Below are 26,291 nucleotides of genomic sequence, written 5' to 3' on the forward strand. Positions count from 1 at the left end.
GGGACGAACAGTATCCGCTGGGCCTCTGCCTGTGACCAGCACTCTTGTCTTGAGTTTCCCACACCGTCAAATTCTCACACGTCCGTGTCCGTGTTGGCAGCTTGACAGCTCGGCGTAAGTCCACTAATGCAGGCCAATTGTGTCAACAAGGTTGGGGCAGTATGCGCGGCGCAATGAGGTGTTCATATGGAAGCCTTGCGTAGTGGGATGGGGGATCCCACTTGCGCAAATTGCACGGCATATCCTCCGTCAGGGGCTACATCGGGTGAACAAAAAGACAGGTTGAAGAAGCAAAAACACTTGAAATGCCGACGACTGAAAACTTCATTTACTGCACTCTTGCCTCCACAGTTCTTTGAGGGTCTGAAAGATGTGGTGATCATGCTGGCGACGTTGAAAAGCACAGGCGCTACCATCGAATAGTTGACCATCTTGACCCGCTTCCCCTTTTAGTGCCGAAAAAGAAGCCCAAGAACCCCCTGTCGAACGTCTCAGTCTGTTCTCGCCTGCAGATCGGTCACGATCGCCAATTTTGTTCTTCTTCTGCCGAGGAATCGTTCTTTTCTACTTCCGTTAACTGTCATTTCTCCGCCCGTTGACCACCTGGCCTCTCCTCCTTTCGTTGCCTCGCAATATCTATAACTAGCCTCACACGTACTCTTACCTGCCCAGCGCCTGCTACCATATTCGTATGAACCAAGAAACGGCGTCTAATCTGCGTGGCAATGGAGGACCCAGTCGAGTTTGACGCTACAGCCCCTCCAGTCCGAGCCTCTTCGCCCTCTCCCTCCGTCTCTCCAACACCCGCAATATCGTCGTGCCCGTCGCCAGACCATACATCCCGTACGTTCTCTACATTCTCTACGGTCTCATCACTGTCAACATCCTCCGGCGCTTCCGGTGATGCCAGATCATCGGTGTCGGTCTCCACACGGAGACGGGGGTATATCCGTCCTCAGGGGGCGGAGTTTGCCGCCTCCGCAAAAAACCGGGAGAGCGTGATGAGTTTGGGAAGCATTGCCCACCTCCAATATTATTTTGCTCGAACTGGTTTGCTGGACGGCAAGGGCGGGAATACGCGCGAATATAAAAAGAAGAAGAAGAACACGGAAGAGTTCCCGCATTTACTCCTCACCCCAAATGCTCGCTTCACGGACGATTTCACCACGAGCCCGACGGAAGAAGAACACACGGATCCAGGGGAAGATGTGTATGACGATCTCGAACCCGGCGAGGAGGTGATGCTTCCTCCTACCGTTAGCACCTATAGCATTAAGACGCACTATATTCCACCTCCTCCAGACCTGCTACAGCTGCGGAGGGATCTTTTGAATGCGATATGGAAAGCACAGCAAGAAATCGATACGGTATCCCAGGATCGGCCTTCCCCAGAAATGCTTCCTCCACGGATCGACATCTCGCCAGAAGGCAATACAGACTCGGATGAAAACTCACAAGGCCAAGCGGATTTGGCTGCAGCTCGTGAAACATGGGATGAGATTCAGGGCATGCGAATTCTGGATGTCGTGACGCTCGCAATTCGCGCAGCAAAAATATACTATACCACCCACGAGTATCCGGAACGTCTATCATCGATACGAAGCGAACGCGAGATCAGGCAGGATTTGTTCAATGTGTTGGAGGTTCTGAAGCGATGGGCTGGGCGCAATTTTGCAGGCGGGCTCCGGGAGGATGAGCAGAAGGCTGTCCTAGACTGGATGTCCGATGTGCGTGACATGCTCGGACAAGAGGCAAGGCTTGAAGAAGCGGAAGTTAAGGAGCGCGCCACTTGGGATTGGATCGAGGGAGATTGGACAGGTCGCGAACGACAGCGAGAGGAGGCATTCCTAGCTAGCCTGACGGGTCCGGACTCACCGCTGCCAGCCTGGCCGGAGCCTGAGAATGGCTCACTGCCATCACCCATGCTTGAGCGACTCCGTGATGGTCGCGACTTAATTCGGATCCACAACATAGCCGTCAAAAAGTCTAAGCGGCCGTTTGGCGAGATCAAAACCTTCCATGAAGATATCGCCAAGCCTTATCGACGTGCAGACAACCTTCGATTTTGGATAAAGGCAGCCGAGATCCGATGGGAGACAAAGCTGGGATTGGACGTGATGGGTGTTGTCAACGGCAACAGCGACGAGACGTGGCACCAATTCGACAAAGCAGTCGCCGCTTGGTGTAAATCTGTCAGGCAAGAACTCTCACAGGACTTGCGAGTGTTAAGAAGACGGGCGACTGCAGCCAGTGCCGATGGATTGCTTGTGAGCAAGAAACGATAGTTCCTCTATGCCTGTCATGATGTGCTTGGACAGAGCCAACATACCTTGGACGGACGGAAGAACAGATCTCGGAACGTGATCATTGGGACCACGTATTATTTTGACTCAGGACGACGTTTGTTTGCAGTCCACGCTGCCTGTATTTGATACCCCTTACTCGCCGATGACAGTTTGCGACGAGAGTTCAGTGTTTGTCTTCATATGCACCCTTGTATTCTGCTGCATTGCGCCTCTCGATGATTGGCCAGATTAGACATGTACATTTGTGGCGTTCGTTTGGGCGTTTTTCTCTTCTACTGAATCCAACAGATTCAATATTTAGAATGACGCGCAGGGGCCTCTGGGAAAGACAGGGCGGTTCCATGGGAGAGGAATGCTCGGTTCTGCGCTACCGAGGAATGCACCCTGACTACACAATACTCCCTTGATAGCGAACGAAGAAGTAAAATACTACAAATCCGAGCAGCGAAGGAGACAAGGAGAGAGGGAGCATGAGCAAATAAAGGAGCCTCGGCCAGCTCCCCTTAAACGGACCCTAGGAAGTTACTATTGGAATCGGGACATTTGGGGGTGGCGATCAGTAGCAAGTGAAGAACTGTAAGGGAAATTGTAATTAAAGGACAATAACGGCGCTGCCTCCGTTTCTTCCCTTTCTTCGATTGTCCTCTCCTGCAACTCCCGCCTTTGATTCAGACTTTGAGTAGACTACCTACCATGTAGCCCGGTCCTCTCAGTTCAGAAGAAAAAAACAGCTCATCCTCTTGTCACCCCACTCGTGTTCACTGCCTCACTCCAAAGTCCAAACGCAGCAAACATTCTTATAAGGGCCAGCATACTTGACGTCGCGCAGCGAAACATTCTTCACACGCAACACCATTTGTATCCTAGTGCCCACCTTCCCGCCTCTAGTTCTCTAGCCGGCCAGGATTCTCCGGGCTAGAGCGATCGTGCGGACGTATCCATGCGTGCCATCTTCTCTGCCACTAACACTCACCCCTCGGATCCCGCTGCAGACACGTCTCCGTCCACGTCGCAAGCTTCGCCGCCACCACCTCCTGCACCGCCCTCTCTATCCATCTCTTCTCCGGATGAGTCGGCAGCACCACGCAGGGTCAAGTCGAAATCCTCACTACGAAGCCTTCGAAGTATCGGTAGCAGCAGTTTACACGAAGACGATTTTGAAGATACCCAGTCCGATAAGTCACTCATCCGCCCGAACATCCTCCGTCGCCTGTCGCCCGGTTTAGCGGCACGCGTGAAGCTACTTGACGGCAGCGCCAAAACAGCAGCTTCTTCTCGCAACTCCGGAGCAGTCGGTCGGATTCCCGAGGAGCAAATCAAGGAGTTGGATAGTCTACATCACAAGGATCATTCAATCAAGGTCGAGAAGAAGGGTCGTGTTTGGAATGGGATAACATTTGTCAACAAAAGTCAAAAAAATCAACAACAGCAACTACATCCGGGCGTGCCTGAACCACAGCCGGTCGCTGACCCAACCCCTGGGTCGAATCAGGACGCCCCCGCCGGCCCTGACCATAACGAAACAAAGGAAGAGGAGGTGGAAGATACGCCAACAGCGATGTCTGTCGTTGAGTCAGCCCCAGCACCGCTGGGCCCCGAGATAAGTGGTTCTAACGTAGAAGATCAGACCGAGGCCCAGACAGACTTCGAAAAATACATCCAGAAAACCAGCGAGCTCGAAGAAACCGGCGCCCCTCCCCCGCCCCCGAAAGATTCCCCTCCTCAGTCGATAAAATCGGCGAACAACCAGTCCTACTTCAATCCCCGTGGTCTACAACGCACAGAATCCATATACTCTTTCTCCCGATCCTCTTTTAGCAATCAGATATCTCAGCTCACGTCCATCGCCCTCCCGCAGCCGTCGTCGCTTGAAGCCAGTATCGGCTCAATCTCGAACGCCCCCGCTGCAGTAAAAGCCCTAACCAGTGCCGCAGAACAGATTCAGATATGGATCAGGAAGGCGTCAGGTGTCCTCAGCGGATTGGATGCGGAAGATGATGTAGAATGGGCCGCGGCTGGCGGACGAGAAGGTCTCGATGGTGTGGACAAGTCTATTACAAAGTTCGAGAGCCTAGTGAATGTTTACGTTAAAGCCATCGAAGATGTGCAACTGCGTGGCGATATCGCTAGTGTCAGCACCGAGGCCTTGGAGACGATCGTCACCCAGATGGACACTATTTTACAAAGTTGGGCGCAGATAAAATCTCGACTTCGCGCAGTCAAGGAACAAGTGGAGCTGGCCATGGAATGGGAGGAACTATGGAACAGTGTCTTAGGCGACGTGGGTGAGGAAGTTGAGGAGTTGGAAGGGCTAGTCTTCGAGATGGAGGCCAAGCGACACTTCAATCTGGCGCAAGAATCTACCGGGATGGATATCAACGAGCTGGAGACGATTGTGGAAGAAACACCGTCTGGAATAATGTCTTCGAATAAGCGGTCCAGTATGGGTTCACTCTTTCCTGCGCCGCCTGCGTTAGACAAGCCGGTTATCAAAACACCGCAGGATGACACGAATCATTCGAATCTTGTCGAACTATTCGCCCGTCTCCAGCCGTTGCGCGCATCGCTTGATTTCCTGCCTATGAGGTTATCCATGTTTCAATCACGTGCTGAGCGCCTGTTTCCGTCTGCCTGTGAAGAATTGGCAGGGCGATGTGATGATCTAGAAAAGAGCTACAAGAGCCTCCAGGCAGATGCCGATTCGCTACGAAAGGAATTAGAGGAAGACCGGTGGGTCATTGTTTTCCGAAATGCCGGTTCCCAAGCGCAAAAGATGTTCGAGTCTGTTGAGCGAAGTATTTCGAAGCTGCAAGAAGGTCTTGAAACGGGTATGCATTTGCATAATCCCGCTGGAATGACTAGTCGAATTGAGAGCTACGAAGCCAAGAAGCAGCATTATCTTCCTGCTATCGAGCGAGTGGTTACAATCACCCAGAAGGGTGTCAGTGACCGACTTACTGTGAATGGAGAGATTCTGCGACTTCTGGCAGAAATGCAATCCAAGGTCGATGCACTGAGGGCCAGCATCAAGGTCATGGACTCGTCCTTAGAGGACATTCAAGACTTGAGAACACAACATCTTCGTGACTCCATTTCAACAGTCGTCACAATGGATAGCCCAGCGACGGGAAGCCTCGTTGACACGCCCGGCAGTTCACCGGCATCCTCGGTCATCATGACGCCTGCAAACAAGTCGACAGCGCCGTTCGGGTCATCCAGTCGTCGCGGTAGTTCTGTCAGCTCCACTGCTCGAACGTCGACTGGCCGCCGAGTTTCAGGGCTACCGCAGCTATCGTCTAATCTGAAGTCTAGGCAGTCTAGCATCCCCAAGACCACTTTGACGGCTCCGTCACCGACACCCACGGCACGGAAGACTCCGCAACCCGCACTCTCACCAGCCATGCTTAACCGACCGCGATGGAATGGTAGCACGAACACATCTGATCTAGAAGTCGGGCATAAGCAAAAGGGCTGGTCACCGTCATTGCGCAAGTCGTCAGGGCCTCCTCGCGCCTCGCGCCCATCCTCAACAATACCGCCGCGGGACGTATCTGCGTCCCCCGTACCAAGAACTTCAAGTCGCCTATCTAGTCGTTTAGCTTCGCGCAGTCCCGGTCGCACTGCATCACCGTCGCCTGGTCGGTCACTCCTGGATCCTCCCCCCTATAGCAAACTCCGGCGCCCTTCCGGAGCCGAGAACATGCCCAACACACCCCGCAGTCGACAAAGCTTTGCGGGGATGTCCTTTAGTCGCAGCGTCTCACAAGACCAAGACCGCAGTCAAGACAGCCCTTCAAAAACCACTCGTCCTGGAACAGCGCTCGGACACTCGGGCAGCCGGCGCATCAGCCTGCTTCCTTTGCCGCGGAACCGTAAAGACAATACCCCGACAACGCGAAGCAAACTCGCGGAACGACCCCCATGGCGAGGTTGATTTTTTGTTTTGCCGCCGAAATAAAGTGAGCGCCATCTACCGTATTCTCATCCATCGTTCTCCCAATAATCTGCTTACCTTCGTCCCTTGTATTATCTCATGCTCCTATTCGAGTTGCCAGATTGTTTGATTGATGATTCCCCTTTCGCAGAGATACCTACCTGTTGAATTAGCGCAATGTATAAAATTATATCATATCATATCAGGCGTATGGAGTACTCTCTCAATTGCTCTAAGTATCTATGGGTGTAATCTAAGCCGCCTCTGTTTCTGTTTTATTATCTTCTGCCCCTAAATCTTTCCCAATAATCAATGCAGCAACCAATTCTTCGCTATTCGCCAACCGTGCAGCCCCCGGCACACGCCCGATGACACTGAATCCAAGTCTCTCCCAGATCTTTACCGAGGCGACATTGTTCTCGAAGACGAGATTGAAGACAGAATATTTGTATCCCTAGAGACAGCAGCCAGCCAGTCAGTCACTGATACATGCCGTAGCTTTGTTCCATCTAGAAAGTGGGAAGAGACTCACCAATAACGGGGCAAAACTCAAATATGCCTTGCCCATTACCATGCCCACACCCTGGTTTCTTGCTGCCCCGGTCGTTAAGAAGCCTGCATTGCAGACATGAGAACAGCGGCCTAGCGAGCCACGTCAGCTAGCAATCCCAATTATAGTATGTATCCAGTATCCGTATCCTGCAATAAAAAAGAAAAAGTAACATACCGGGATAATTGGGCTTAATATAAAACGTCCCCACGCAGTCCTTCTCCCAATCTCTTTCCTCCCCGCCACCCAATAACCCCTCGCCTTCCTCTCCCTTCTGCGAATCAAGGATAGCTACTACTGCAAACGTCCCAAACCAGTACTCGGCGAATCTCTCAAAGGACATCGCCTCTTCCATGGGGTACGTGCATCCTCGCTCGATCTCCGCGCTGAATTCGCGGTGGAGGAGCTGTACAAGGGAGCGTGGGACAGCGGACGGGCCCGTGAGGATCGGGTACAGGATTACAGGTATTCCGGATTTCAATGTCATTCTGATAGGGTTTATAGAGTGAGTCGAGAGAGATTTCATGTGGGAGGGGGGAGGGGGAATTGTCGAGGAGGGGTCTTCAAGGATCGAGGGCATTTTGTAATAAATTGAGTGAGGTGGATTTTGTAGAGTGGGAGACGCTATGGGATTGATGGGAAAGATAAAGTTGATTCAGAGGATATAGATGCAGAACGTATATACAAAATTTATATATGCAGAAAAATGTCAATTGCAGGGCGTGGAGTTCCGAACTCCCCACCGTCTTTTGTCCGCGGGGAGGATTCTTATCGATAAAACTTTGGCTCAGGCTCTCGACATTCCCCGGAGACAGATACTACGTATTATACCCAATTGATTATGTCTCGATAAATTCTTTTCTATGAGGTACAAAACTGATCTACCTGGCCCAAATGAACAGCCGGCTCGGTTAGATTTATAGGGTTGGTGGCATAGCATCCATAGGTATCTCCCATGCCTGTGTTACGACAGTGTCGAAGTCAGTAGAAAGGCCTCTCGGTATTGTATGGACGTTTCGCCAGTTTTAGTTTGCGCCTCTTGAATGGATCAGATTTCGGAAACCCTCCAAAGATATTATAGCAGTAGCAACAAAGACGCCAATGGAGTACACAGTATATACAGAGATCTAAGTATTACACAGCCCATCAATAATTTTCAACGCCGGTAATAATAAATGCTAAAATATAGCATCGCCCTGGAATATAGCACAGGGGGTTTATCAATTGACCAGACCACTTCCGCTCCATGGCCAGGTGCATAAGTCCGTCTATTCATTCCCCTCCCCATCTTTATTCCGGATCGTCTGCATCAACTCGTACAGTTGACCGAGCTGTTGGTCTATTAGAGCAACAACCCCATTAGCCATCAACATCCTCATTGAATGGTAAAATGCTGGTAGGAGGAGGGAAAAAAACGCACCACTCATCTTATCCAATTTTCCCTTATCTAGCTTCTCGCCAATCCAAGAATCCCCCTCCAGCTTCTGCGCATACAATTGCCACTCCGTAAGGAACCCGATCTGAGAACGGGTGAATCCTCGTTAGCCTCACTCGCAAGATATTCAAACCCCTCCATCGCGAACCACAAACCAAATCGACTGACGGGGACGGGGTAACGTACAATATGCAGCGGGTTTTCCGTGCTCCGGTGAGCGCGAAACTCGCTCTTCACGTATGAGTCTCCTAGAATGCGCATTTCGGGATCGAGCTTCTTGCGGTGCACGCGGAGGATTCGGCGGTAGAGCGGGATGGGTGGGAGGAGGGCGAGGGCTTCGGTAAGGCTTGAGACGGAGCCGATATTGGACGGCGTCGCATAAAGGAGGCGGGTGAAGGCTCGCATCTTCGTTATATTCTGCTGCGGGGATTATTTGGGATTGAGGATTAGCTCGGGGTTGGAGATGGCGGCCGATGGAGCCGCCGCGGTAGATCAACTGCAGCTTCAGCGGAGAAATTTGTCTCCGCATTGAATTATTCTTCAACACCAGAAAGAACAATACCGATCAAACCAATTCATTCGACTAGCTCTCTCTTAAGGAATAAAAAGAAAGAGAAAGGGGAAAGCAACAATGCTCCCCACCCCAGATACATCCCACGTCGCTTTCGACACAATTTACGAGCCTTCCGAAGACTCCTACCTCTTCCTCGACACCCTCTCCTCCGCCTCCGAATCCGCCTGGTTGAAATCCCGCTTCAGCTCTTCGCCGTCACCGTCTCCATCTCCATCTCCTACCGTCCTCGAAGTCGGCTCCGGCTCCGGCGTCGTCCTCGCCTTCCTAACCGCGAACTCCTCACTAATTCTGGGCCGCCGCGATGTCCTCGCCCTTGCAACAGACGTAAACCGGAACGCCTGCATCGCAACACAGAAAACAATCACAAAGGCCGTAAACGAACGGCAATCACAAGGCGAAGACCAAAGTGCAAATACACAGGGTGGAACCGCGAGTTCAAACACAAAATCGGTATGTCTTTCGGCTGTAACAGGGGACCTATGCGCAGCGATCCGGCCGGGAAGTGTGGACATCTTACTATTCAATCCACCCTATGTACCGACGGAGGAATTGCCAGCTTTACCGTCCATTTCTTCTGATCCAGCTGCGAAAAAGCTATCGAGGAGCGCCAAGTTCGAGCAGGATTCGTATTACCTTTCTCTGACATATGCGGGGGGTCGAGATGGAATGGAGACGACGGAGAGGCTGCTAGAGTCGATTCCTGGGGTATTGGATCCAAATCGTGGGGTTGCGTATGTGCTTCTTTGTGCGCAGAACAAGCCGGAGGAGGTGAAGGGAAGGATTAGGGGTTGGGGAGATGGATGGAGCGCCGAATCAGTGGGTACTAGTGGGATGCAAGCTGGGTGGGAGAAGTTGGTAATTGTGAGGATTTGGAGAGAAGCTTAACCCAGGATATCTGAGTTGGACAGGCAGATCTTATATAGAGCATGATGACGACGTTATGATAGATGATAGATGGAAGGGTTGATAGATTTCTTTCATTATTTATGATATTCGACCCGATCGCGGGGCTGGAAGATGGTGGTATTTGCTCTTTATCATACCTCGCGCCTTTTGTGGTAAGGGTCATTGGTGCTTCTCCCAGTTGCAAAGGTTGGACGCATTGGCTCTGCTATCCTCTTTCGTCTCGCCCTCGTCTTGGGACATATACTATCTTCCGACAGAGTACGAACGGTTGATTCTTTCCCGGCCTTCCTTTTCTTAACCCCAATAAATTAGACACAGCAGACAGCCATAGATGCTTTTCCATATCATCGCTTCCAGCCATGGCCAGTCGAAATTCCGCAACCCGTCATCCATGCAAGTACCGGAGGACACGGGGAAAAGTACAGCACTCAACCAAGCAAAACAGATGTCGAACAGTAAAACAAACTCCGGATCCAGAGATTCCAAATATGAAATACACCCATGCCATAGACTAGCGAGCGAGCGAGCTTGCTAGCTTAGAATCCACGACCCCGGCCTCGGCCTCGTCCCCTTCCACGACCCCGTGGGCCACCGCGACCACCACCACGACCACCGCGATCGGCCTCCTTGCGCGCCTTGTTCTTCGGTTTGGGCGTATCGTCGATGAGTAGTGTGTCTAGCGGCAGACTATCCGGTAGGATGTAGTAGCGGATCGTCGAGCCTCGGATGTTGATCGTGTCGAGGGAGATGGGGTCACGACCCTTGGGCGTCATCTTGACGGTTCGGAGAGAGGTATTCATTTGGGGGCTGACGGAAGTGATGGTTCCGTGGAGAATTGTGCCTAGAGAACAATGGTGTGAGTGGTGGATTTGTGTGGTCCAAGTTCGACGTTCAAGTGCAAGTGACAATGATAGGAGAGATAGCAAAGGGACGAATGCAAAACGTACCATTCTTCAATTCGACAGTCACTGTCTCATTGGCACATTTCATCAAGAATCTAGGTTCGACGTGTTAGTGCTGCTATTCTTGGGCAATGGAGGAGCTTCGACTTAAAAGCTCGCGACGGGATTTTAACTCACCGAACAAGCTTCATGGTGGTGGCGGTATACGACTTCGCGCGCGAAATGAAAGATTCAAATAATACACTGAAAAAGATTCTGTGCGGGAAGCCTGTAAAACCGGCCGTCAACAGTGCTTGCTGGGTGATTGGCTTCGGGTCGACTTCATGTCGTTCATTTTATCGCGGCTCATCAGAATGCTGACTGACCCAGCGGTCACGTGATTATCATACTACGCTGCTGCAGCTACGTCGGGATCTCACAACATCTAGATAGATAATGTTGTAGTTGCGTGAATAAATAACTGTTCCAGTTGATGTTCCTGGCAAATCGCTTCGTGGTATCTTGCGCCCAACAAGAAGACAAGTCAGATATCACCAACGCCCACCTCTCGCTTGTACAAAAATAAACCTAAATCATAGAATGCCATGTCTGGCTTTGAAAATAGCAATCTTGTCATCGTAAAAGAGTATCTCCCGCAAGCGGAAAGACACCCGGGGTCGACCGTTGTCGTAGTCTGAAGCATCATCATCGCCTAGTGAATGACGATCGTCCTCCGACAAATCAGATTGTGAATCAACCGTCATCCCTTCGTCGTCATCGTCAGAATCTTCATCATTCGTATCGGAGCCAGCCCAGTTCTCAGCCCCTGGGACGAATCCCTCACTGTGAACATCGTCTGCCTCGGGATCGTATTCGTTGCCTTGACCTTCGAGAATCTCATAGCATTTATTCTGCATGCCCACATAGCTGATGTTAATCTCCGGCCGTAGCGTCACGATATCAAGAACCTGCATGGCGAGCTCTTTCAGGTCGAGATGAACGGGACGAATAATGTGAGGAATATGGAGAGCTCGAAGTTGAGGAAGGGAAGGTAGTCTTTGCAGGAAATAGTGCTAGTTACGTTGTCAACAGAGAATCAAAATGAGTCGATAGCAATGTCTTACCCAGTCTTTAGAGTCAATGGTCATGGAAAGCTCACTCAGTTTAGGCATGCGCCCACTCGTTATGAAAGTAAGGATATCTCGCGTGAACATCCATTTTCTCCAGCGGCTAGTGCCTATTTCAATCCCTGCCGTAGATCGTTCGGTGCTATCCACCAACAACTTTCTCAAACTCAGCCGATGGTTTCGGATCACATTGCGGTATATCCCGTCAATGTGAACAGCGGAGTCATGCAGGGGGGCTCCATGAAGGAAAGCAGTTTCGAGCGTGTCAGGACGAAGAGTATCCTTGATGAAGAGCAAAAGATATGGTGAGACTGCATCGGTATGAATATGCTTGATTTTCAAAGGGTACTCAGGCGAACCCTTCTCTTGCACCGTTCCCCCATTTCTGCCATTTTTAATGCACGGTGTAGAAAAAGGGGAAAATCGGCGCCGAAGGCCTCTCCAGAGTTTTTCATGGCCTTCGCAGCGAAGGATGGTGAGAGTGGTAAGCCGGGTCCAATCAATCGTATCTAGTAAAACAGGCGCCGAAATAGGTACGCGCTCCAATTCAAGGACCTCCAGTTTTAAAGATTGACGATCAGAGTCAGGTATGTGGGGGTAGATTGCTCTTGAGGACCTCTTTGAGCTCTCCCTCGGAGCTTTGGATGCAGCCGGTTGGATTGGATGCGTTGCCTGAGTGTTAGATGGTGGAATATTCCCAGCGTCAACGATATCTTGTACTTCGATCAAATGATGTACAGGTGTCGCATCGGGAGTGTGCAAAGAGAGTCCTTCAACCAGAGTGTTCACGGAAGCCGGCGTCTCAATTTGGGTGGAACTATCTCCAGATACAATCTCTTCTTCAGCTTTAGCAGGATCTTCCTGTTTCAAAGAAGACTGGCGACTATGGCGTCCGGGCCAGCCCAGTATTGCCCCAAGCACTCCGCCAGCCCTCGGCCAGCCCGATATGGGGTCTGCAGATGTGGCTTGTTGTTCTGGTTGAGAGCTCCCCTGTGGTTTCAACCATTCGGCCTTATAAACCTTTGACGAAAGGCCAATACGGAGCTCTCTCAGTCTATCTCGCGAGCGTTTAACGAGTACCGACATTTCTTCAAGATATGACGGCTCATCTATGTCGAGAACACTGAGTTTTTTTAGAGCGGGCAGGATAGAGAGCGATGGATATTCTACATGCCCATATTTCCGAAAGAGTGACGAGCTTGCAAGGGGCGGAACCAGGATATTTTGGGTCTCAGGGAGAGTTAAAGAAGATGTGGTAGGGACGCCTGATAAAGAGCGGATCGTATTTTCAGTATTATCGTGCCATCGTATCCAAACGTTCTCCAGACGGCACTCATGTCCTGGACGGTCTGCTAGTGATGATAGAGCGATCCATACGTCTCTCACGACACCAGTTGGCATGTCCCAAATGAAGGTCTCTAGATTTACCATCCGAGCGACGGCTAAGGCAACGAGCGTCCCAAGCATTTTGCCTGTCTCTTTGGTGACAGAGTATTCCTGAACCCAGTCTGGCGGCCCGTTACCCACCGAAAACTTGCGTGTGTATTGTGCAAAATAGTTTCCACGACGGAACCGGCTGCCGTCCTGTTGCGAGTGTTGTGCATGGTAGCTGCTCCCACATTGGTAGCACGGATGCAGCACAGGCTTAGCAGGTACTTCGCGGAATATGTCCTCTCCCATAACCAAGGTTGCCAATCCATAGGAAAGGGCATCCACTCCTCCGGGATGATCAGACTGGGGAAAAGCATCTGGCCAAACTATATCGAATCGAGAGTACATCTGGGGGATCGCGAGTGCGTGGAGTGCGGAACAGGTAAGGGCTAAGGAGGTCAAATCATTCGTATGCGTGACCTACACCCCAAGTGTTAGCATAGATGTGGGAACTCAAGTCGGCAGCTTAAGAATACACATACCTCTTTTATAATTTCTTGGAGAAGATCGACTGGAAGATCCAAGAAGTTTCGACTCGTTGGTGTCTCGACATCTTTGGCTAATTCGGATTGGCTGTTTGAGGATATCTCCGTATCCCTATCGGTCTTATCAATGTCACCTTTGAGCTGCGGAGCTGTAACGTTTGGGTTGCGGTCATGTTGAGTACGAAGCTTGGGCGCAGCAACTTCGTCGTCTGGAGATTGAAGCGTCTCGATCTGGTGATCGTGAGGCCCTGATGTGGTGCTCGCGGAAGAATCGAAGTTGTCCTCTTCATCGCATATCTGCTCCAAGTCAGATATGGCGCCGGCATCTGCGGAGGCGCAACTAAGATCGGCCATGATGGCGGGATGATAATGCGTCAAGTCGAGAGAGCGGGATCATAGGAGAAGGAAAGGGCGAGGCGATAAACAGACTAGCCGCCCGGAAGAGACCAGAACCCGCTCCCTTGACGTCTGCGGATGAGTTGGAAGCTGGCGGATGAAAGTGGAACGGACGAGGCTGGGTCCAAAATAGACCAGATGATGAGCAACAGAGTGGATAGGGCGTGGCGGGAAATGCTGGCAAATAAACCGTCTAGACAAAGCTGCCAATCACGGATTGTAGCACTAAGGCGGGCAAACGCTGCCGGATCCTTGAGTTGACACACTGCGCAGGGTCCCACCTAGTGAAGAACAGGCCGAAAGGATTGGAGCAGTCGCTACGATTTCATAGCTTAAGAACGAGCAAAGGCATCAAGCTGAAGCTCCTTAGTGACGGTTGGTGCAGGAACTCCTTGTCTCGGCGGGGCTTTTGACAGAATTCTGGGGCTAACCGTAGTGGGGGCGTCTCAGGCTCTTGTCGGAGTGCACGTGCCATCGTCCCATCTCTCTAGAATCTACAGTACGTACACTGTAGTCTGTGCCCATAGATAAGAATTATAAAAAAGGAAAATCTGTATGCTCCTAGACAAACTAGTTTAATAGACGCACTAACTATATAGAAAGCGCAGAGATCAAATAACACAAGAATCCATAAGGAGATGCCTTAGTCCCCACACTATTCGGAGTAAATTACTTCACGAATACGTCCAACGAATCCTTCAAGACCAGAGGGCGAGCTGGAGCCCTCTGCGGAAGCTAAAGCAGCCGATGCACCCGGCATAAGAAGCACTCTGGACCCAACCTCCACCCACTCAGCCGAAGTAACGAACGAAAAGGTGATGTCGATATTGCCTTCTACCGCATTGTCCGAAGTACTGATCATCTTATTCACTTCCGGCTTGCTCGGCGAATCCGCGTCGAAGCTGAAAAATTCCGGCTCGGTAGGAGACGGGGGGGATGATATAATTTCATCACCCGCCAGAGCCATGCACGTCAATTTCACGGTCGTCCGAACATTTGCAATATAGGCTATCGCATTGCCACCCAATAACACTGGTGGTGACAAGGAAGACGAAAATTCGCTAGCGGCGAAGCTCGCGACAAATCCAGTAAGGGCCGACAAAGGGCGAGAAACGGAAGATATAGACTGGTTAGCTAGGATGACACCCTTTCGAATCTTGCCAAGGCGCGGAGGTTGCTCGTCTGGTGTCGTGCACAGAGGTTCGATTCCAATCGTGCCGACTTGGTCCTTTGTCAATTTCTGGACAGGCAGCCGTAGGTTTCGAGCGCTAACGACCCGAACACGCTGCCAATGCACTTGCGTTGTTGACAAGGTCCTTGGCGGATATGAACCCGGGGGAAAGGAGCTTGAGAAATCGCCAGATGAGGGTCGGCTGCGGCATGAGCCGTATTGTCGAGGCCTCTGGGAACCCAGGCTATTTCCAGATTCCAGTGGGGTACTGGGTATGAGAGGTCCGATTACGAGCTCATCGCCAACAGAGATAGAGCCATAGCGGATCAAACCACAGAGAACCACGCCATGATTTTGTTGACGTTGTTCTGAATATACTTTTGACGGAGGGATCGCGAATACCTCATCAACGTCGAAAACGGTCGTTGGATGTACTGGATATGTCAATGAATTTGGCATGCTGAGGGTTCGAAGGGGTGGTCTCGACGGGATTGGCAGATTTCGAAGCAACGCATGAACTTTGTCTACTCCCGAGCCATCAACAGCACTTGTAAGTACGATGGGCACTGTTTCCAGCCAGTCATAGGTTGCAGATATAAGCTTTTTCACTTCTGCTGCATCTGACGACTTTATGTGCTGGAGGTCTACAGCTTTTTGAGACGGATTGGATGGGACAGGGAGCATCGCCGGCTTCTTGCCCGAAACCTTCAATGCCGACAACACCTTGGCGAGGATATTTCTCAAGCCAGCTCGTGACGCAAGATCCATCTTCGTGATAACGACGACAACCGGGATTTCTAGTTTGGTGCAAAGTTCCAGGTATGACAAGGCCAGGTTCATGTCCATCGGTTGTTCTGACGTGTCGGAGCCAGATCCAACAGATGCCTCTTCCTCGCAAGTGGCAGCAATGCAAAGAAACACATAGTGGGGGGCCCAGCTGATCAGTCCCCGTAAGGTAGACTTCAAGTACCTCACTGATCCAGGAAGGTCAGAAATGAAAGCCAAGCGACCGCCTTCTGAAGCTGCATGGATGTCGTCCCATGCCGCAACATTCCCTGAAGCGTAGTTGACTACATCAACATCATTAGAGGACGAAGAATTTAGGGAGTAGCCGACAAGTTCGTGAGCGACAGAGCTAGTAACCCCAGAAGAAATCTCATGCCTGTGCTTTAATAGGCCCAACCTGCTCGTGCCTCTGCCATTGTCCAACACTGACGACGTTAGCGTGCCCAGAAGTGAAGATTTGCCGACAGTATTCGGACCCGCTATAGATACTCGGATTTGATCAGTGCTCGATGTATATCCTTCGGAAGCCGAGCGCTTTGTTGCATCAGACGTCATCATATTCTCTAGCCGCTCGGACTTGAGCAGTTCTACGCGGTAATAGTCCCAGTCTGGGCTCACCAGTGCTTCCGCGACCCAAAGATCCTCGGCGTGTACCTTACTTAGATTCGCTTCCTGAGTACCCGGGTCCTCCATCCATTCACAATTACCGACAATCACTCTCCGGAGGACTTCTATCTTGCAGCCCAAACTGGAAGCCATGGTCTGTAGATTCGACAAGCTCTCCTCCAATTCATCATGAATGAGCCCTACAAACGTTCCGTCGTCGGCAACCCCAATCTCATACAGCGCACCCTGGCTCTCCTCAAGGCCGGGTGGCAACCTAGACGGTTTTGGAGTCGCCCCCAATCTAGGCGTTGCTTCAGGAAGGACAGGAAGCACAAGATTAGCCGTTGTAGAAGAGTGGAAGGGTGAGGACTGCTGCAAACGCCATAGCAGCTGGGTTGTCAATTGCTGTAAGCGTTGCTGGCGGCTATCCGTTGAGCGAGACTGTGGCAGTCTCAAGCTCGGCTCCTCACTTGGGGTCGTTGAGGATGCTGCCGGTGCGGGGCCAGACGTGGACAGGCTTGCACGGAAATTATATGACCCACCCACGAGATGGCCCGTGGACATTGCAGTATAGGGCCGCCGGGGACGCAACAGAAGATGCAGTTTGTACTCGGTGGGGCCTTCTTGCGGTTCGGGTTCAAGTTTCGAAATCCCATAGTCAGAAAGATAATCATGCCCCGCGTTCTCCAGGTTTGTGCTGGAGCGGGTGCGAGCGGTCGTGCTTCGGTTGCCAGTTAAAGCAGCCTGTGGAGTAGAAGACCCGGACGTTGACCAGGGTGAAGATACCCTGGGGGGGTCTGGATCGTACGTAAATACCGACGCCATGGTATATCAACGGGGCACCCTGAGAGCAGCTGAGAGCCTGAGAGATGTCGGGACGCGAGCCAATGAAAAAGTAGGTACGAAACGGCAACCAAATCAAGCATATATTCGGGTATCTCCAGGTATGCGAAATTGTATTCTGTTTGTATATCGGTGGTGTTTTAATCCTTTGCGTATGCTCTGTATTTCATATAAAAGAGTCATCTTGAGGCGCAATAAGTACTGGAGGGTTGACAATCGACTCCGGACAAAGGGTGTGGGAGAGCAACAGGTTGAAGGAGAAAGAATGATGCTACTTCAAAACAGCCACACAAACAAAGGGAACAAGACAACTAAAAGAGAAATGACATTTTGATGAATTAGTCACAAGTTGTTGCAGTTGATGGATGACTCGATTGGTCTGGGATGACACGGAGGCTGAAGGTCAGGTGATGTGTGTGGTTGATGCATGATGTAATCATCTGGATGCCCACGTGTGGAGCAAGGGTCCCTTGCTCGATTCAACGGTTATTTATTTTGAACCCTCGTAAGCACGTTAAAAGCGTGTCCTAAATGCGGACATTCTTTCATAAACCCTAGCCGGAAGGAGACAGCTGGAATCTGCGTCCTCCATGTAATTGAGAAACATAGGAAAATGAGAAGTAGCAGATGATATAGTGGACTACAGAGGAGACATAGTAGGCTGCGGATCTGATCTCCACCCCCGTGTTCTATGAATGCACAATTTGAGACGTGAAATCCGGAATATGTTTAGTACATAGTAGACAATTATTTTGCGACTTCTGTAGCCTATGACACTTCGGGGTATGAAAGTATCTTGATGCGGAGGTATGACCGTATTTGTCGTGCACCTTGACCAGCAGGTCGACCTAGGAGGTAGTAATTTGGCATGTAAAGAGGCAACAGTGACAAAAACAAGATGTAAAATATATAAGTCATTTGTAACAGCTTGCGGGGGATAGTCATGCAAAATTAATATTTAGTCGAAAACTAGGTATGCAACTAAACCTGCGTGGGGCCTATCCCAAGGCTTCTTGGTAAATTCTATTTCAACCCTGCTTCCTCGTAACACCAATGTTCTGATAGCTAATTATGCGCCTTGTAATTTTTCCCTAGATCAATATGACGAATGCCGTCATGAAAAGATGGGATGAGCATCGATGGTCGTCCCAAGCAGAACCGCCCCGTGTGTGGAAACGCTCTTCGCAGCATCAAAGTACCTTAGAGATGAAAGCGTTCCAATTGCCAGACACACTTATACTTGGCGTCCATTTCTCAGGCGGATCCTATTAATGATGGTATCCTTCTCCAGGTTTATTTTGCTGCTAGCCTTGACCGCTAGGTAGAGGATTCCCTCCCCACTCCTTTGCATTTATCTTGAGAAACATGGATATTTCTCGCTGTTGTGCGTGTGAAGACGGAGCCACAGTTGGGACATTCGGCCTTGGCCACGACACCGGATTTCTCCCTTTGGTGGCGTAGAAGATTGCTAAACGTCGAAAATTCGCGGCCATTACAACCGTGCTCGAAGCATTGCGGTTTTGGTCGATAGCTCACTACCCGTGGGTTCTGTATATCGGCAGGTACTGGGGTATTTTCAGGCGAAGAGTAAACTGTTCCGGATGACATGAGTGGTTGTGGTTGAGGACTGGCGGCTAGGGACCCGGCGTTTGAGCTAGCCATTCCCACCATGTTAGTGCGCAACATACAATGAGGTAAGGTCGTTGAGGCGCTTACGGTACTGAAGAACCATGGGGGAGGTAATAGTCGTGTTGATTAACAAGATATGAGGGCGGGCTAGTAAACCGTTTGTCAATGGCATGTTTTCAATGACTTATAGACAGCCAAGAACTCACGAGGGGGTAAATACGTGCTCTTGCATTGCTGGAGAACTGATGGGCATTGTGCTGGATGGCACTGCGCTGGCGGTAGGGAACGAATATGGTAAGGATGCACTGTTCCTTCAGTTCGTTAGCCACTTACAAGCCAGTTTGATTATACAGATAAGAGACTTATTTACCCTCTAGGATGTCGAGTTTGCGATGCACCTGGGTGCTGTGGATAAAAATATTGTGAAGAAGGACCACCTTGGTAGTAGTTTGGTGGCGCTGAGTGGTTATGCTGAGGGTATCCAACTCCTGCACCTGCAGCGTACCCAGGATGTGGAGGGAGGCCGTTGGATTGTGTGAAGCCCTGTTGATCTATGGGCATTGTTGATGGATGGGGAGGCTGTGGTGATCGCTGTTGCCAGCCGTAGCCTGTCCCAAGTTAGATCGAGATGCGTGGTGGAGATACGAAGTTGAAGCGTACCGTGATTGTTTTGATTGTTGTGATTGCTGTGATTGTTATGACTGTTGTGGTTGCTGTTCGCCATATTTAAAGAAAGTGTGAGGAGTGTTCTATTAAGTTTTGGGCTGATTTGGAATTCGTGATTCTGTTTCTCAGTTGGAACTGCTGATGATGAGCTTGGGACACTGTCTAGCTGTGTGGGGGCTATTCTTTTGCCCGACAGCCAACACAGAGAGTTTGGCTGCAGCCGTAAGCCGTGGGGTCAGGCTTTAAATAAAGAGACCGCGAACAGCTGGATTGATTTGAGTTGCCAACGACTAATTTCGACCCGAATGTGTCAGTGGCCGTGGTACTTGAGGCAGTGCTAATTATCTCTTGGGGCTTTTGGAAGGCCTGAAACGAAGACACAGAACAACGCCTCTTGCTCTGAGAGCTACCGGAGATCCCAGTGGAGTAATATTAGACAGTAGTTTCTGGGTAGAAGACGCTTCGCAGTGAAAGCTAGAGCCGGTCAGCTTCCATAAGTGGCCATGAGTGCACCGGGGATATCCTTCTTATCCTGGAGGGGCATCTGGACTGATAGATGATATGCGTGTGAGACTACCGCTAGCAGACGGAATAATAGTCAAACAACAGACCTCTCGGCAGGACGAAAGAGAAGAGACATTGATCGGATAAAGTCATCGTGTACGGCCAAAGACCCAACACAGACAGACCGGGGAGAAAGGATGGATTGGAACAGGAGGCTGTGGTAAGACGGGGAGTGGGAGAGGAGGCTTGGACCTACGTGCAAACTGCATGGGAATGTTGTAAGATGGATAGAACTCGAGGAGCACAAGGAGCGGGGACAACTGTGCATTTGCGAAGATCGAGACTTTCGACGCACCAGGCTGAGGCTATCCGCGTATTTAAAAGTCCCGTGCAGTAAAGTAGTGGGATAGCAATAATAAATAGGAACAGAGTAGAATCGAGTAAGGCAGGATGAACAAGAAACGAATAAGCGTGAGCCGGTGCCGGACCGACTTAGTTCGTCTGAAATGCATTTGCAATTTGCCAGGGTGAGCAGTGCTAGCAATAATAAGAATTCTTATTATTATTTTGGTTTCTGGAGCTCAGCTTACTTCCTCATCCCATGCTCAATGCTCATCATTTTTTAATTATAAATTCCCAGCGCTCGGCTGGCGGAGATTGAAATTACGGCCTGCTTGGCCCTGCGCTTTTATTGCTATTTTCCACTTCTGACTCCGGACGACAGTCATCCTTTGCACATGGCTAACATCACGGTGTTGCTTGCAGCCTCGTCTTCACGTTGAAGCCGGAGCATCACTGGCACACGATTCCCACTTGACATCATCCAATATCCCAGGCACCATGGTCGTCTATTCACTAGTCCTTGTCCGTCCATCTATCCCGTGCCTTTCTCCCTTTCTTTCCTCGCCTAACGCAGATCGTGACTCGGAAGCTTACACCGTGACTGGCTAGGGCAGCTTGCGAGGAGAAACGGTGTGCATCCATCCACTCCATGCCTCTCTTGACCTTGGGAGAGCCGATCCAGAGCGCTGGATACCGAAAATAGCTTGCAAGTCGATTATTGGCAACTCCGCTGCCTGTGAGCACCACATGAATATTTTCGTCTTGTCAGAGACGGTACGGCGTTCGGCGCCGCCGTCAACGATTCCCTTCTGGACCCAGCTCCACCAGAGGAATAAAGGCAAGAATGGCGCTAAAAAAATCCAGCAAACGGGGACAGGGCTCTATCAGAGCTTGGGAGACCCGGGGAAATGAGCTCCTTCACCTTTCCTTGGTCTCAGTCTCACTCTCTCTGTTTGGTCTCTCCAATACAAAACGATTATTGCGCAAAGCGTGATTCCATATTTCTCTTTTTTTCAGCCCCAAGACAAGAGTATCGAGACCCACTACTCGCTGGCTTTAACCTTTTCCTTCATAGCCGTTTAGCAGTATTTTCATTTTCCTCTTTTTTTTTCGTTTTAGATTTCCGACGGTAATTTGGTTTTTGCTTTTTGTTCCGGCGGTGGCTGTTCTTCCCCTTTTCTTGCTCGTTGGCTCGCCTGGATATTCCTCCTCCATTTTTTCATTTTTATTTTTTTATTTTACAAATCTGGCAAGTTGACTAACCATGAGTCCATGAAAGGCCCCTTACCCCGAAAACGGCAGCCATGGCTATCAAGAACCTGACGTGAATGATGCATAATTCCTCGGGGATTCGCGGAGTGGTACGAGATCGCCGTGTTACGGGAAATGCAGTGCTCGATCTGGGCCACATGGCGACGAGCAACGGACAGTTGAATTAAAAATCCCAGCGACCAGTTCCCCGGTCAGAAGTTGGTTGGTTGGACCACCCTCCCTGTTGCCGGGAAGTGTCTGGTGGGGAGAGTTGTAAGGCGTCAACACTTGTTGGCTCGACCTCCTGCTCTCACTAATCAGCGGCTGGAATCTGACAGTGATACTGTTGGGGTTTGGGACTGGGTGGATGTGAGACTGTCTCTGATTTCCGCGACTGTGCGGAGAGAACTTTTGGCTCTGATCTTTGGCCCCCAAACTGGGAGTAAGGCTGCTAGCCAGCCACACTGACTTGTTTAACGCTGACCCGACAGATGCTTTGGCTATCATTTCTTGTTACGCTCGTGACGGCGTCAGACGGCGAGGAACGGGAAAAGTGGCAGTTTTCTGAGTCTCTCAGAACCGAGACGCACAGATGTACTTCGCTCGAATTCGACTTCATCGGCGAATTGAGGTATATTGACTATCTCACAAATGGTTGTCTGGTTGACTTTCAACAATCATTGTTATCAAACATCAACGCTACAATTCCATGGACTGTGCACGAACACGATATATATCACATGATGGCCCACACAGGTCAACCATCAACTGTAAAACATTGGTCAAGGACTTCTGATGAAGCGCTGAGGCGGAGGCTGTCAGACGAGATTCTTCGACACGTCTCACCCCCCCCTCTTATGGCCAACACAGAATGACTGCAATGGAGTGATAACTTCCCGAAGTTGTGGTAAGTGTTTTTGACAGCTCGGGAAAGGATCGACTAGGATCACGAACCAACGGGCAAGAAGGAAAACCATGCGAACATCCAAACTTCAAAGCCCTCCTGTGTCGGCGTCGGCATCGTCAGAACAGTCGATTCTCATCTCTTAAAGCAAAACACCGGTCTTTGTTAGTGACGAGACAACCACCAATAATCAATGAGACTGTGTCAACGAAAGTAAATTAAATTGACTTCCTCGTGCGAGTATTTTTACCCCAAATACGAGCTGGTTACCTTCTGCTGACAGGTGGCTTCGTCGACCTCCGGAAGACCACCTCCTGGAGTTACGTGTCCCACTAGTCGAGCTTATCGGGGCTTTTGTCTCGTCCCGATTAGTGCTTTTCTTCCCTTCCATCTCCACAACAGGAGAAGCCGCCAATCCACCCCAGCCCCATAGTCGCTGAACTAAACATTGGGGCCGTTTCTCGGCGAAACGTCTCCGAAGGGACCTTTGACAGCGATTGGAGAGCCAGGGACGAGCTTTTCGTTCCCTCAGTTCCTCTGCTTGGTCATCGTCTAAAGCCACATCTGCGAATTGCCAATTACTGTACAAGAGACAAGGAAGTGACCTTCGTGCTTCAGCAGTTCAAAATCGACCAGACACAGGGCTGTTTCGTATCTTCTCATTCCCGTCTCGTTCTTCCCGAATTGTTTGAACTTGATTCGCTATGCTTATGACCACGCGGGCCAGGATTTGGAGATCTGCTTGGGTTCCACGTGCGGTGGCACTTTAATCGATCCTGCTGGACCTGCTGCTCGACTCCTGGTCTCGAGAGTTCTGGGTGGATACTGGATAGCCAAGGGCAAAAGTAAGCCTTCTTTGTTGCCTTCACAGGGACGCTCCCTCCGACCCGGAGGAACAAACGTCTCCGGCCTGTGGGGACACGTCTAACCATGGATTTTCGCATCGGTCGAACCCGGGCTTCTGGCGTTGACACTTGGACGAAGTCTGTTGAGCCTTCTCCCCCACCTCAGAGCCGTGGTATCATCCCTCCGTTTTTGTGACGGTCGATGTTATTTTGCTTTCAGCCGTACTCGTGAGGGCAGGAAAGGCCCCGCGAGTACGGAACCTTCTAACCCACCGGCATGACGATCTACTTCGTCTCATTGGGTCCTTGGATGACAAGAACAAGACCTTGAGGTTTTGACACCCTTGACGAGTGTTAATTTCCTTCGTTTTGAGAATGACCGCACCCAAGCCAGCAGGGAGGCCGGAATATTTATCCTGAAGGGCTCCTGGCCGCCCAGTTCTGGCAATAACCACGACGAGCGTCAAGCGAAAGGCTTTCCTGTGTCAACATCGTCGATCACAGGAGCACCATGTCCATACCAATGAGGACAAAATGAGACAGCACGAAACAATGTTATTCTGACAACTGAACAGTGTTACTTTCTCTGAACTCTGGCTTTTCCCGGAGCTCAGACTCCGCAGCATTACTTGCACTTGGTGCTCTTTTTATAAAAAAGCCCAAGGCCGAAACCCTTGCACATCAGCGCCCAATAACTGCAAGTGGGAGGATAATCCACATGTTTGATGGGGCATTTGTGCCCCTGGAAGCGCCTTGGCTTCTATAACGCCTCCTGTTGGTGAAAACCGTCGAACGGTCGACCATCCACATTATTATGGGACGATAATCATTCCAAAAACTTTGTCCTGTATGGTACAATCAACCACTGTTTGACAGATCCCCCCCATGCCCGGAATGACTCGTGAGGAGCGAGTCATCCACGCAGGTATCCCCTTCGCGTCTCACGAGAAAGAAAATCACAGCCAGCGGACCTTGAGCAGGGTCGACTTGTGGCGGATGGACGGGATCATGATACGTTCTCTCGAGACTCGGCGGGTCGTTGGCGTTTCGGGGTTCGGCCACCCGGGCCCCATCACTGCCTCACGACTTGCGGCATGGCCACACGATTCTCCAACTGCAACTGGTCCACAACCTAGTGTCCACTAACGTTCGGTTTGTGGTGGAGCCACTTCTGCCAGATTCAGAATGCCAGATCATTGTTGGCGATTCCACACCCACGGTGGCTTGGTGGGAGACCGGCAGTTGGAAGGCTTGGGGAAATAATGGGGTTACGGATACGGGATTGCTTTATCGAGAGTTCGAGACGTCGACGGTGGGTCGGTTTGGCGAATCGTATGCGAATCGGTGCCCGAGCTGGTCAGAGAGCGTCGAGTGACTCTGGCTTTTCCTGACGGTGAAAACAGTCTGACTGGATGACGTCCTGGAATTGGTGCTGTCGTATCATTCTGGGCGCTAGTCGAGCTTTGTACCCACGATCCACGAAGCGGCCATCACACCATCGCTTTCTTCTCACGGAGGACTGGGCACCACCAGTGACCAGTCGCTTTGGGCCGCTTCGGAACTCTGTCCTGGGCTTTTCCATGTATCATTTGAGGGGCTGTTTATTCTTCGTATTTTTATTTTTGATTATTTCTGGTTTATTTTTTCCCTTGGCCGCTGAACCGCTCCTAATTGTACGCTGACTTGGACTCGTATCTGAATGCGCCAGTCATCTTCCACCATTGGATCGAAATGAGAATGGCGTGGCTTGCAAAAGATGACCAGAAGTACGTGCTCATGTGAAATTGTTATTTGCTTTTCCAATGGCGTCCCATGACACGCAACCTCGGATCTCGACTTCAGCCGGTGTGTTATCAAAATTCGAATTCGGGTGCAGGGGTGGCAGGCTGGTGGGTTTGGACTCAGAATCCAACAAGTCTCTGGGTCTCCTTTTTGATCCTTCCGTACGCGGAGCAGTGTCGATCGGCTCGAGGCGTTCGTGGCCCGTGGGACCATGGAAGCCCAAGCCCAAGAAGCTTTGATGAATTATTTCCCTTTTCCCCTGCCACACGAGGTATCTCACGATCTGATGGCAGGCTGGATGACAAGGTTAGGAGCACAAGCAATTTCGGAAATTGCGTTATCCAGCATTTCGTGATCAGCAGAAACAACTTTGGCTTCCAAATCTATACACCGTAACGGTGGACGTCCTTTGGGCGGTACGGCCCGAGGATATTGTGCATCCCAGTGGCGGTGTGGGATTTACTGTTCAAAATCGTACGAGCAGAGGGCTCTTTTCGGGACCGCGGTTTGCTGTGTCTCCGACGAATCGAGGCCCGACAATGGAAATTTAACGTGATACAACATGAACGAAACATGACGCTTTTCTTCTTCCTATCGGTTAATCGTTGACTCGTCTGTGCGTCTCGCTTTCGGATTAATTTCGGGAATCAGAAGAACTCTGATCGATACGAAAGGGATGAGATTCGCCATCCGTCATCCAACCAACCTTTGCGGACTCGTACTTGTTCCAGATTAGAGAACCGCCAACCGCGAAAAGGAGAGACTGGGTGTCAGGTAGGCCAGAAAATCCAAAAGACCGTGATTGGGCTCTCATCCGACACGATCTACTTTTCCCGGTTACCGCAGTTCGGACATGAAGCCATGAGATACCCAGAATATGGACCCCCAGTTGCTTCCCACAATAAAACCTGTCCATGACCCCGAGAAGCGAGGTTGC

At 50.7% G+C, this 26,291-nt stretch overlaps 11 protein-coding genes across 11 annotated transcripts; 4 read left to right on the top strand and 7 right to left on the bottom strand.

Moving 5' to 3' along the window:
• Nucleotides 1–725: 725 nt before the first annotated feature.
• ASPSYDRAFT_54017 (uncharacterized protein) lies at nucleotides 726–2,285 on the top strand (the record flags this gene model as incomplete). Its single annotated transcript, XM_040848781.1, has 1 exon — nucleotides 726–2,285. The coding sequence occupies one exon, from the start codon at nucleotides 726–728 to the stop codon at nucleotides 2,283–2,285; it is 1,560 nt and encodes a 519-aa protein (XP_040708334.1).
• Nucleotides 2,286–3,273: 988 nt separating this feature from the next.
• Nucleotides 3,274–6,234, top strand: ASPSYDRAFT_120628 (KAR9 family protein; the record flags this gene model as incomplete). The annotated part of the gene is made up of 1 exon (XM_040840411.1): nucleotides 3,274–6,234. A coding segment is annotated over one exon (2,961 nt), but the record flags the coding sequence as incomplete, so codon positions are not given.
• Nucleotides 6,235–6,493: 259 nt separating this feature from the next.
• Nucleotides 6,494–7,370, bottom strand: ASPSYDRAFT_142683 (GNAT family N-acetyltransferase; the record flags this gene model as incomplete). The annotated part of the gene is made up of 3 exons (XM_040841265.1): nucleotides 6,494–6,694; nucleotides 6,773–6,834; nucleotides 6,968–7,370. 3 exons carry the CDS (start codon nucleotides 7,368–7,370, stop codon nucleotides 6,494–6,496), a joined length of 666 nt encoding a protein of 221 aa, XP_040708336.1.
• A 697-nt stretch (nucleotides 7,371–8,067) lies between these two features.
• Nucleotides 8,068–8,630, bottom strand: ASPSYDRAFT_97487 (succinate dehydrogenase assembly factor 3; the record flags this gene model as incomplete). The annotated part of the gene is made up of 3 exons (XM_040853241.1): nucleotides 8,068–8,129; nucleotides 8,211–8,310; nucleotides 8,412–8,630. Coding segments are annotated over 3 exons (381 nt in total), but the record flags the coding sequence as incomplete, so codon positions are not given.
• Nucleotides 8,631–8,856: 226 nt separating this feature from the next.
• ASPSYDRAFT_138638 (S-adenosylmethionine-dependent methyltransferase) lies at nucleotides 8,857–9,684 on the top strand (the record flags this gene model as incomplete). Its single annotated transcript, XM_040840858.1, has 1 exon — nucleotides 8,857–9,684. One exon carries the CDS (start codon nucleotides 8,857–8,859, stop codon nucleotides 9,682–9,684), a length of 828 nt encoding a protein of 275 aa, XP_040708338.1.
• Nucleotides 9,685–9,760: 76 nt separating this feature from the next.
• ASPSYDRAFT_331168 (uncharacterized protein) lies at nucleotides 9,761–10,322 on the bottom strand. The gene is made up of 2 exons (XM_040845052.1): nucleotides 10,101–10,322; nucleotides 9,761–10,011 (listed from the first exon to the last, which is right to left on the bottom strand). Exons 1-2 carry the CDS (start codon nucleotides 10,211–10,213, stop codon nucleotides 9,837–9,839), a joined length of 288 nt encoding a protein of 95 aa, XP_040708339.1. The 5' UTR covers nucleotides 10,214–10,322; the 3' UTR covers nucleotides 9,761–9,836.
• Nucleotides 10,154–11,062, bottom strand: ASPSYDRAFT_330405 (mRNA splicing protein SMD1). The gene is made up of 3 exons (XM_040845046.1): nucleotides 10,785–11,062; nucleotides 10,653–10,702; nucleotides 10,154–10,546 (listed from the first exon to the last, which is right to left on the bottom strand). The coding sequence occupies exons 1-3, from the start codon at nucleotides 10,796–10,798 to the stop codon at nucleotides 10,242–10,244; spliced, it is 369 nt and encodes a 122-aa protein (XP_040708340.1). The 5' UTR covers nucleotides 10,799–11,062; the 3' UTR covers nucleotides 10,154–10,241.
• Nucleotides 11,063–11,179: 117 nt separating this feature from the next.
• Nucleotides 11,180–13,983, bottom strand: ASPSYDRAFT_84536 (uncharacterized protein; the record flags this gene model as incomplete). The annotated part of the gene is made up of 3 exons (XM_040851364.1): nucleotides 11,180–11,659; nucleotides 11,711–13,564; nucleotides 13,627–13,983. The coding sequence occupies 3 exons, from the start codon at nucleotides 13,981–13,983 to the stop codon at nucleotides 11,180–11,182; spliced, it is 2,691 nt and encodes an 896-aa protein (XP_040708341.1).
• Nucleotides 13,984–14,317: 334 nt separating this feature from the next.
• Nucleotides 14,318–17,557, bottom strand: ASPSYDRAFT_330329 (uncharacterized protein). The gene has a single exon (XM_040845045.1). It carries the CDS (start codon nucleotides 17,411–17,413, stop codon nucleotides 14,681–14,683), a length of 2,733 nt encoding a protein of 910 aa, XP_040708342.1. The 5' UTR covers nucleotides 17,414–17,557; the 3' UTR covers nucleotides 14,318–14,680.
• Nucleotides 17,558–18,344: 787 nt separating this feature from the next.
• Nucleotides 18,345–19,481, bottom strand: ASPSYDRAFT_39264 (uncharacterized protein). Its single transcript, XM_040845860.1, has 3 exons — nucleotides 19,267–19,481; nucleotides 19,148–19,207; nucleotides 18,345–19,085 (listed from the first exon to the last, which is right to left on the bottom strand). Exons 1-3 carry the CDS (start codon nucleotides 19,311–19,313, stop codon nucleotides 18,749–18,751), a joined length of 444 nt encoding a protein of 147 aa, XP_040708343.1. The 5' UTR covers nucleotides 19,314–19,481; the 3' UTR covers nucleotides 18,345–18,748.
• Nucleotides 19,482–22,045: 2,564 nt separating this feature from the next.
• On the top strand, nucleotides 22,046–22,628 carry ASPSYDRAFT_39265 (uncharacterized protein). The gene is made up of 2 exons (XM_040845861.1): nucleotides 22,046–22,490; nucleotides 22,550–22,628. The coding sequence occupies exons 1-2, from the start codon at nucleotides 22,315–22,317 to the stop codon at nucleotides 22,617–22,619; spliced, it is 246 nt and encodes an 81-aa protein (XP_040708344.1). The 5' UTR covers nucleotides 22,046–22,314; the 3' UTR covers nucleotides 22,620–22,628.
• The last annotated feature ends 3,663 nt before the right edge of the window (nucleotides 22,629–26,291 follow it).

The sequence above is a fragment of the Aspergillus sydowii genome (assembly GCF_001890705.1).
Source record: "Aspergillus sydowii CBS 593.65 unplaced genomic scaffold ASPSYscaffold_1, whole genome shotgun sequence".
NCBI classification, from domain to species: Eukaryota; Fungi; Ascomycota; class Eurotiomycetes; order Eurotiales; family Aspergillaceae; genus Aspergillus; species Aspergillus sydowii.

Bases quoted from the DNA above. Each gene is read 5' to 3' on its own strand.
- ASPSYDRAFT_331168 (XM_040845052.1), bottom strand. From the start codon at position 10,213: ATGGCATGGGTGTATTTCATATTTGGAATCTCTGGATCCGGAGTTTGT. The intron at 10,012-10,100 runs GCATGGATGACG...CTGTGTCTAATT, and splicing joins CCCCGTGTCCTCCGGTACTT to TATTGGGGTTAAGAAAAGGA.
- ASPSYDRAFT_330405 (XM_040845046.1), bottom strand. The intron at 10,547-10,652 runs GTACGTTTTGCA...ATTGTTCTCTAG, and splicing joins GACTGTCGAATTGAAGAATG to GCACAATTCTCCACGGAACC.
- ASPSYDRAFT_330329 (XM_040845045.1), bottom strand. From the start codon at position 17,413: ATGGCGTCGGTATTTACGTACGATCCAGACCCCCCCAGGGTATCTTCA.
- ASPSYDRAFT_39264 (XM_040845860.1), bottom strand. From the start codon at position 19,313: ATGCCCATCAGTTCTCCAGCAATGCAAGAGCACGTATTTACCCCCTC. The intron at 19,208-19,266 runs GTGAGTTCTTGG...ACGGTTTACTAG, and splicing joins GAGCACGTATTTACCCCCTC to CCCGCCCTCATATCTTGTTA. The intron at 19,086-19,147 runs GTAAGCGCCTCA...GGGAATGGCTAG, and splicing joins CCCCATGGTTCTTCAGTACC to CTCAAACGCCGGGTCCCTAG.
- ASPSYDRAFT_39265 (XM_040845861.1), top strand. From the start codon at position 22,315: ATGCTTTGGCTATCATTTCTTGTTACGCTCGTGACGGCGTCAGACGGC. The intron at 22,491-22,549 runs CTTTCAACAATC...CTGTGCACGAAC, and splicing joins ACAAATGGTTGTCTGGTTGA to ACGATATATATCACATGATG.